This window comes from Sinocyclocheilus anshuiensis, unplaced genomic scaffold (assembly GCF_001515605.1).
Source record: "Sinocyclocheilus anshuiensis isolate Anshui unplaced genomic scaffold, SAMN03320099.WGS_v1.1 scaffold431, whole genome shotgun sequence".
Lineage (NCBI taxonomy): Eukaryota > Metazoa > Chordata > Actinopteri > Cypriniformes > Cyprinidae > Sinocyclocheilus > Sinocyclocheilus anshuiensis.
The window spans coordinates 342,605-352,716 of record NW_015551065.1 but is presented as its reverse complement, the minus strand read 5'-3'; the positions used below and the strand labels follow the sequence as shown (position 1 = coordinate 352,716).

At 36.0% G+C, this 10,112-nt stretch overlaps 1 protein-coding gene across 1 annotated transcript in view; it reads right to left on the bottom strand.

Moving 5' to 3' along the window:
• Positions 1-3,556: 3,556 nt before the first annotated feature.
• The window catches only part of LOC107662054 (S-adenosylmethionine synthase-like), a 7,754-nt gene continuing 1,198 nt past the window's right edge, over positions 3,557-10,112 (bottom strand). The window contains exons 2-9 of the mRNA XM_016451916.1: positions 8,867-8,944; positions 8,624-8,746; positions 7,853-7,965; positions 7,628-7,771; positions 7,282-7,500; positions 6,049-6,231; positions 5,829-5,962; positions 3,557-4,347 (exon numbers count right to left, since the gene is read on the bottom strand). Coding sequence (XP_016307402.1) covers positions 4,245-4,347; positions 5,829-5,962; positions 6,049-6,231; positions 7,282-7,500; positions 7,628-7,771; positions 7,853-7,965; positions 8,624-8,746; positions 8,867-8,944 — 1,097 coding nt within the window. The 3' untranslated portion in view covers positions 3,557-4,244. The remainder of the gene's footprint in view (positions 4,348-5,828; positions 5,963-6,048; positions 6,232-7,281; positions 7,501-7,627; positions 7,772-7,852; positions 7,966-8,623; positions 8,747-8,866; positions 8,945-10,112) is intronic.

Genomic DNA, 10,112 nt, shown 5'->3' with positions numbered 1-10,112 from the left:
GAGAGAAGACAAATGTACAAATTCCCATGCATCCAAGCTCCGCCCACAGACCTCACCCATCTCTCCACGTCCTGATTGGATGCTCACAGACCAAAGACAGCTAGGAGTCTGACACACACCCCTGCACATGTCTCCAGGGGTGATTTTGCAGTATTTCAATAGTAAATGTGACGTTGCCCTCTTCTTTAGCATATTTTATAGGTACATATTATATTTTTGCAGTTAAATTGTTGCATAACATTTTTTTTTTGATTTTTAAATCTAATTCTAAACAAAAATCTAAAAAAATGAATAAAATTTTTTTTTAGGATATAGTATTCATAGATATATGTAATAATAGTACTAAATGCATATTGTATTTGCATTTTTCATTTACTGAAGACGTTTTAGTTTTAAATTTTTGTAATTTGGTATTGTGTGAATTCATAGATACCAAGACATCGATCTTGAGTTGGGTGACGCCATAGTGCATGTAAAAGTTTAAAATGCTTTGGCCTTTCCACCTGTTCTCGCTGCACATACTCCAGTTGTATGTCATGCAGTGATATTTACTTCTTGACATCCTGACCTGTGTCTCAGTGCTCTTTAATGAGCATGTTCTTTTCTCAGCATAACTCAATATAAACCCTACCACTCCATGTTACAGCTGAGGGAAAACCAGTCACGAGGTAAGCATGTGACTGTTGAGTGTAGGGAACATTTTTGAATTAATTAATTAATTAAATGTACTTATTTACTTATTCACTCATTCATTATTTATTTGTTTGTTTTACATTTTGTATTTTTATTTATTTTTATTTTTTTATTTAACTTTTTATTTATTTAGTTAGTTAATTTTTTTTAATTTATTTATTTATTCGTTTTTGCCTTGATGATATCTAAAATAAAGCTGACCCTTTTGTCTTTAGCAAATATTTAGTAAATATTCAGTCCCCTCCACTGAGTTCATAAGATGTCAATAAAAATATGCATGGTAGTAAGAAGTAAATTGTATGTTAACATCAAAGATCTTATTATAAAAGGGTTCTGGTAAACATATGCATCAAGGCACTGCACATCTGCGTAAGTTATTTTTGATTTTGATTGAGAAGTCTTATTCAAGTGTTTACATGTTTAGTTTTTTCCTATTGATTGGATTATTTCAGGTCTGCATTACCCCTTTCAGTCCAATGGAAATTTAATCCGGATCAAGCTCAGTCTGTGTAGTGTAGTGTGTTCTTGCTCCTATTTTGTCACATGGCTTCAGGCTGTCAGATAACTGTGGATGATGCAATAATGGCCGGTATGTGAAACTTCCAAACGGAGCTGATGTTTGTGAAGGTCAGAAAGTATTTCCATTCACTAAGTTCAAAGTTGTTACTGGAATAAGTGATAACATTCCACGAAAGGTGGATTTAAAAAAAAAAGTAGTTTCCTATGACTAGCTGTATTGTATTTTTGCATCAATGCATCACTAGGCACTTGTAGGCCTAACACACTGCCTGACAGTTAATGATCTAACCTTTCATTTAGTTGACACTTACTTTCAGTAAAAGATATAAGATATTATTTCACATCAGTCAGCACATATCAGTACTGTACAAGCCACTGATATGATGCAAGATATAAATATAAGCAACTGATACACACTCAGGATGTTTCCTTGGCAGTGGGGCATGTTCAGTGATTAATATTTAAATTTGGAAAATAAGCACACTAGATGTAAGTTGAGCACACATGCTATTCATGGTTGCTCACTGGTACAGTGTAACTGTAGAACTGTATTTCTGAAGAGCAAAATATGAATATGATTCTGCATACATGCAACTGTCTGAAGCACCAGTGTGACTGGAGCAACTATTGATTCACCAATGAACGCTTAAAGCAAATACTAAATTATCAAGTGAGAAGATATATTAACATGAGCAAATGCAATATAATAGCTAACAAAAAAACAATAATTGCTATTACACTATATTTGAAAAAAAAATGAAAGGACAAACTTGTCTATATCATAATATCAGCTACATTAAAGGTATAGAAACTCATATTATTCATAGCTTTAAACTAAAAAGGTGTATTTTTCATTGACTGAGAAACACTGTATCTACTGTAATCTACATCATTCAGCTGGAGCAGGGACAGATGATGGTGTCGTATGCAGAGGAAACTCGATGTGCTGAGATCACATCAGCTCCTGCTCATAAAGGTGAACCCTATCAAGTCATGACCACTAAGATAAACCGGTAAGCTGGTTGTGAATTACTGTACAGGGGAATTTGGGGGGCAGAACCAAAACAAAAATGTGTTTGGAAGCAAAGATTGCTACTATAACTGGGAGAAACTGCAACATGCAATATGGCAGCTCTCATAAAGGAAGTCCCATCTTGAAAATAATAAATACCTACTAGAGACACTGCAGTGATGACATATTTTTGTAGGCCAACCGAGAAGTTATCTTTACCCTGATTCCCTCAACAAAACACAAATAGAATTTTTCCATTGACTTTTGAATAACTACAGTAAATAAGTTCTGTGACCAAAAGTACGTCATCCTTGCAGTATTCTATTGAACAGCAAACTGAAAAACAAAAATTGAACAATGGGTGCGATGGCATTCGTAATAAAATCTGGCCAAAATCAAGATGTTTTGGAGTTTGTTTCAGTGGTTTGAACAGCTTGCCAGCACTAACTTTCCAGAAGAACTTACAACTTCAAAATGCCATTGGTTTTAACAGTGTGGTTGACAACAAAATGTTTACTAACAGTATACCACTGCTCAGGTATTTCAAATGTATTTTAACCCCTTAGCAAAGAACGTTTACATCCTGAGATGAATACTTAGGACTGCACTTGCACATTGGTTGGAACCACCTGAAAATATGCTTTTTTTAACACTATTTGAGCAAAAAAAGACAGTTGATGTCTGATTTTGTTGATGAAATATGTTATTAAAATTGAGTTTGGCAATATTTCTGTAGTTCCCTATTCAAGTAGATAGGAGCTGATCTTGCATGACTGAAATATAGAGGCATTGCCAGTTTAGCTGCTGAGTGAAAACCCATTTTAACCTTTAATCCTTAAACATACTAAACATACAACATATGGACTGTTCATATGACTATTTATGACATTACGGTCAGTCGTAGTGCTGCAGATTATGCTTGAGGTCATAACCGTAGCGGAGCAGCAGTAAGATAACAGCAAATTTTCATTTTTGGTTGTACTATCTCTTAAAAAGCTTTTAAGTGGGATTGTTATATCAAACATGGACCATCCACATAATGTATCTTATCTGACATCAGCTAAATATTTATTAAAACTCATTATTTCCCAGACCAAATCAAACCAAATAGTTCATTTATGGCCATCTTAATTTTGTCAAAATAAATACGGTTTTATTATATATATATATTTCAAACCTAGTTCCTAAGGCAAAAAAGATCATGGCCAGTTAGTTATACCTATACCTATATGTATATATTTCTAAATACAAAGAGAGAGAAAAAAAAAAGACGATGACACCTTACGCCATAATAGAAAACATTTTATTGTTACAAATAAATTAAAACTGGAGGAAGGTAAAGAAACAGAGAGAGAGAGCGAGAAAGAGAGATAGAGAGAGAGAATGCATGTAAACAAGGCTAGTTTCTCTGTACAACACCAGCCAAAATTGCTATCCCTCTGTTTAAGGAAAGACTGTGAAAGAAGAAAGACAATAAGTATCAGCATTAGAGTTGGCCAAAATAAATGGCACTGCAGCAGCCACTTTCCTTGTGGCCGGGTCCCCAAAGTTTTTCTGTATGACACTTGGGAACCACAAAGCGCTAGAGAGAAGTTACAGCAACATACAGCATAAGAGTTGACCTCCAGATTACAGATTTCAATACATATGCATAGAGGACAGCACGAATAAATACACAAGGTTAAAACAGTTGGGAATGCTTATGATTCAGTGGTGAAGGGCTTGGTTATTCTGCATAAAATTAAATCCGTAATTAATACAGGCCAACCAGTTTACAATTTTTAGGATTGAAATTAATGTGTTAATCTGTGTAGTATACTTCCTTTATCCTAATGCTGATGAATCATAATCACCTTTGAAACTCAAAGACTAAGAATGAAATATGTGATGCAAAATGAAAGGAAAAAGATTTAACCAGCAGGACTTGTACCAGAATAACCAGACTTCTCCCCGTAAGCCATGTGGGCTTCTCTGTAGAATACGCCAACAGGCCTAGAGAGGAAAAACCTTGACAAACGGTTTAGTAGTGCAGCTTTTTGGGCACTTCCCAAGAGAAAGATTCACGGCCAAAGTGGCCGTAAGCAGCAGTCTTCTGATATATTGGCTTCTTCAGCTCCAGCTCCCTAGAACACATCAGCCGTGGATTATTGACTGGTCAAAATACAACTGCATGAATTTATCATGTAGATGATACTTCAAGTGCACAGTTGAACACCCAGCCAGCCAGAGAGGAGATGAAGCGATCACTTACCGTCACACTCACTAGTTGGCCTGAAGAAGGAAACTGCAGCATGAAATTAGAGAGCAAGTCTGATAGATAGCAAACACTGGCCAACCACTTGAACCTGTTCACTTTGAATCCAGAGAGGAAACATGACGGCTCTGTTCCAAACCTGCAGCTACCTTCTAAGGCAACATCTTAAGCAGAGTGGAAGCTCGTAAGTGACTGAGTATTAACCTGTTAAGGATGTTTAAAATCATGTGTGTCAGGGATGTAAAGTGCACTGTTTAATGTGGAATTTGTGGTGAAAAATGACATTACTCATGATGCTGTGCAAAAACTTCCACCAAATCGGAGAGTCGCAGCAAGCAAGTCTCTACAATGATGTTATAGTACAAAAGATTTCTAGGGATGTCAAAAGTTGGGACTAAAATGAAATAAAAAATACCCATCTTTCTACATTGCCAGTTATCTGACTGCTTTTTACAGAGAGCTCACACTTTGCAGTCATGTGTGTAATTATTACCTGTTTTGGTATTAATATTCACACATTATCTCATGCAGTGAAAACTATTACAATTCAATAGTAATAGTCTTATTTTTACAGTATTACTTTTCAGTTTCCGAATGTTTAATACTTGAGGAAAGTTTGAGGTCAGTAAGATTCGTTCTTAAATAAATAAAGACATTTATAATAGTAATAGACATTTGTAATGTTATAAAAGATCTAAAATATATGCTGTTCTTTTAAACTTTATTCATCAACGAATCCATGGTTTCCACAAAAATCATAAGCAGCACAACTGTTTTTAACATTGAAATTAATCAGAAATGTTTCTTGAGCAGCAAATCAGCATATTAGAGTGATTTCTGAAGGATCATGTGACACTGAAGACTGGAGTAATGATGATCACATGAATAAATTTATCATTTTAAAATATCAAAATAGAAAACAATTACTTTAAACTAATAATATTTCACAATATTACGGTTTTATTTGTGATCAAATAAATGAAGCCTTAGTGAGCCGAGGAGACTTCTTTCATAATCATTAAAAACAATCTTACAGACCCCAAACTTTTAAACAGTACTGTAATTCACTATGTGTCTGTTCTCTTGCCTAAATTTGGTTTCTTGCTTTTATTTTATCATCGACTCTTTTCCTGAATCTTGAATAATTACTTGGAAAAAGTTGAATGAGTTTGCTAGAACTACTATCAGCTTTCTGATTGAATCAGGAGATGCAAAGACCCAAAGAAAAAGGAAGCACAGACAGAAGCAGAAAAAACATGAATGATTCACTCCAATTTGTGTCAAGCTGAAAGATGAAGGAATATGAAAGGCTTCGATCACAGGCTAATGTGTTAAGAGAGCAGCCGTTACCTCACAATGACTCCTGGACGAAGGTCAAAGTTTTTCTTGACAATTTTAAGCAGCTCCTGCTCACTCTTCTGGGATGTGCCATAGTGGAAGATGGAAATGGAAAGAGGATGGGCCACTCCAATGGCATAAGAAACCTGCATCGTTGTGAACGCAATTTCATACAAATTCTAATTCAAAGGATTATACTTTCTGAGCAAAACAAAATATCTGGCCAACTTACCTGCACAAGAACACGCTTGCACAGTTTAGCCTTCACTAGAGATTTGGCCACCCAGCGGGCAGCGTATGCCGCAGAGCGGTCCACTTTGGTGTAGTCCTTTCCAGAGAAAGCTCCTCCTCCATGGGCTCCCCAGCCTCCATAGGTATCGACAATAATCTTACGACCAGTCAGGCCAGCATCACCCTGCGTGAGTAGAAAAATCCATTTGTTACAAATCTAGATACTCACTGTGTGATCAAACTGATTCCCCATTGCTTTCCACGCAGTTTACCAAAAACTGACACTATGAAAAACACTGACATTCATGTCATGTATTGTAGTTTGTCAAAGACAAAAAAATATATAAAATATGTGAGAAATCTAATTTCCATGCATTTCTACTGTGTTATTTCGGCTATGAGTCAATTCAATTTGACCCAGATATTTTTGTTCAAAATGAGCAAAAACGTGAGAAAAATCTGGATGCTTTGTCATTACTACACTATAAAAGATGTTTTTGCATAGTTGTCAATAAAACAAACATTGAGGAACGTTATTTAATACTTTCTACTTCAACTAAACTTACAACTAAATATAAATAGTATTGAACATTATTTGTACTTAGTTTAAGGAGTATTTATTGCTATTTGTACTTAATGTAAATAGCCTCTGCCTTTTTGTTACGTTTGGTAAAATGGGTTTCTCACACTTCTTTTTGGTGCTGCAGACTAGTAATTGAGATCCAAACTAACAACCAAAAACAACTTTTTTGACTGTGAAACTCAAATAGATGAAGAAATAGTGAATTCTCCTTCAAGTCTTCAATTTCAAGTAAACAGTGTCTTTTATTTCATAAGTTCCCATTTAATATTTTAGCTTTGTTAAGCTACAATAAATGTTTTTTTACCTGACACTTTTCATTTTCAGTGTTGATTTTTGCCAAATCGAATGGAAATGAATGATGGTCAATTGGAACCCTAACAAAATCAATGTAACCAACATTTGTAAAGCCTTGCCAAAACAAGTCAAAACTTTGCATGCACATTTAGGACCCCATTTACAACATTTTAAGAAGAAATCAATTGGTTAAGAGGTGTTTCAAGCAGTTTAAAAAGAGGATAAAATAGACCCAAACACAATATTTGATTTCAGTGTATAAGAAAAACAAATAACACTTCACTATTCATTTATGTAACACTCACACACTTTAAATGGAAATCTAGAAATTCTGCCAAAATCAAAACCAGTCTCTACCTGAGGGCCTCCGATGACAAAGCGACCACTGGGCTGCAGGTGATAAATGGTATCGTCATCCAGATAAACAGAGGGGACCACAGATTTGATGACTTTATCTTTAAGAGCATCACGCATCTCATCAAGGCAGATGTCTTCATCGTGCTGCACAGAGATGACAATAGTGTGGACGCGCACCGGCAGCATGGCGCCACGCTCCTGTCGGTACTGCACAGTAACCTGTTTTCAAAGAGTCACACTGCACTGTCAGGAAACGCAGTCTACACGAGTACCTGCATACAAGCACTTCTAGCTATGCAAGCTCAATTTCACACATTTTTGTGTTTCGAAATGCTGTTCAGCAGACCTGAGTCTTGGAGTCCGGCCGGAGCCAGGGCAGGGTGCCATTACGCCGCAGTTCAGCCATCTTGGCATTAAGTTTGTGTGCGAGCACGATAGTGAGTGGCATGCATTCCTCTGTCTCCTCAGTGGCATAACCGAACATTAGACCCTGAATGAAGCACAAAACAGAAAATATTAATATTGTTGTTAAGAGAGTTGCATTTACAGTTATAGGACTGCACTGACTTACCTGGTCGCCGGCCCCAACATCCTCTTCATTGCGGTCCAAATGAACACCCTGGGCGATGTCTGGAGACTGCTGCTCCAGAGCCACCAGGACATTACAGGTCTTATAATCAAAGCCTATGGGTTCAAGAGAGAGCATTTGGAAGAGTTTATTGGCCATTCATCTGCTCCTATTTCAATTACATTACATTACAGTAAAATCTCCACACATCCATTTACACAATTCTTCAAAGGTTTGGGGTAATTCACCTTTTTTTTTTCTTTTTGAAAGAACTTTTATTCAGCATAGGTGTGTTAAAATGATCAAGACATAATGTTACAAAAGGTTTCTATTTCAAGTAAATGCTGTTCTTTTGAAATTTCTATTCAAAGAGAAAAATGTATCAGTTTCCACATAAATATGAAGCAGCACAACTGTTTTCAACACTGATAATAATTAGAAATGTTACTTGATCAGCATATTAGAATGATTTCTGAAGGATCATGTGACATTGAAGACAGAAGTAATGATGCTGAAAATTCAGCTTTGCATCACAGGAATATTAAAATATATTAAAATACAAAACAGTTATTTTAAAAATAGCAATAATATATCACAATATTACTATAATCTAATATTGTAATAATATAGTTACATAATGTTTTACTGTATTTGTGATTAAATAAATGCAGCCTTGGTGAGCAAAAGAGACTTCTTTCAAAAACTCTTGCCAACTCCAAACTTTTGAACGTTAAATGCTGTAGCATGTATAATAAAATGTATCCTCAAACCAACCCTTGGATGAGTCGTCATAGCCGATGTGTTTAATGGTGTCACGGACCACCTTTTGATAGTCAACAACAGCACGAGACGTCACCTCTCCTGCCAGCAAAATCATTCCAGTCTTGGCTACAGTTTCTAGAAGAAGAAAAAAAGACCATGAAACATTCATATTCATGATTTTGGAGAAGGACACATGCAAAATATTCAGGCAAGCTCAATGATTCTGAAAATCCGAAGAAATCAAAGACAACATACCGCAAGCCACTTTTGCATCTGGGTCTTGCTTCAGGTGAGCGTCCAACACGGCATCACTTATCTGGTCACATATCTTATCTGTACAATGAAAATACTAAAATATATTTGTGACGTGACATGTGGCCAAGTATGGTGACCCATACTCGGAATTAGTGCTCTGCATTTATCCCATTCAAAATGCACACACACAGCAGTGAACACACACACACCGTGAACACACACCCAGAGCAGCGGGTAGCCATTTATGCTGCGGCACCCGGGGAGCAGTTGGGGGTTCGGTGCCTTGCTCAAGGGCACCTCAGTCGTGGTATTGAAGGTGGGAGAGAGCGCTGTACATTCACTCCCCCCACCTACCCTGCCGGTACGAGACTCAAACCCACAACCTTGGGTTACGAGTCCAACTCTCTAACCATTAGGCCACGACTTGTCACAATCCACACTGCATTTGCTTGTTATCCATCAGTTGTGCTGGAGAATTAACTCTACACTAAGCTTATACAAATAATAAACAGGAAAAGATATATATTTTTTAAGGCAAAATGCCTTTAAAAAGGCAAAAAGAGCCTATATACTATTCATGGTTATTTCACAAACAACACAATAAAAGCACAGCACAATAAAAAAGTTAGTAATAAAACTAAATTATAAAAATCTGTGGTCTTTACGGTTCACATTTAAAGGACCAGTATTTGAAGAATAAATTATGACTTTTCATTTGTATATACAACTTATCCATTTATTTATTTATTCATGCAAATGTATAAATCAATTTTGCTCCAACAAAAGTTTACATTGTCTATGATCCAGTCACAGTTGTTCTGAAGTCCAGTTTTCTCTTAAATTCTAAAGTTTTGCTGGTTTTATTGATTTATTTTTGATTGGCTGTTTAACTATAATTACCAAACTGAAACTAAAATGTAAAAAACGAAATTGCAACGAACTTGGAGCTTGCTAAAACTAAAACTAAACTGAAATTTAAAGTGTCTGAACATTTTAAAATGCAAAACTATAATCATTTTAGCGTGACTTTAAAGGGGTCATATGATGCTTTTTTAAAGATCATTATTTTGTGTATTTGGTGTAACAGAATATGTTGACATGCTTTAATGTTCAAAAAACACATTATTTTTCAAATACTGTACATTATTGTAGGTCCTCTATGCCCCGCCTCTCTCAAACACGTCGTTTTCAACAAAGCCCCTTCCTTTGACAAGCGCAGTCTGCTCTGATTGGCCAGCTGACCCAG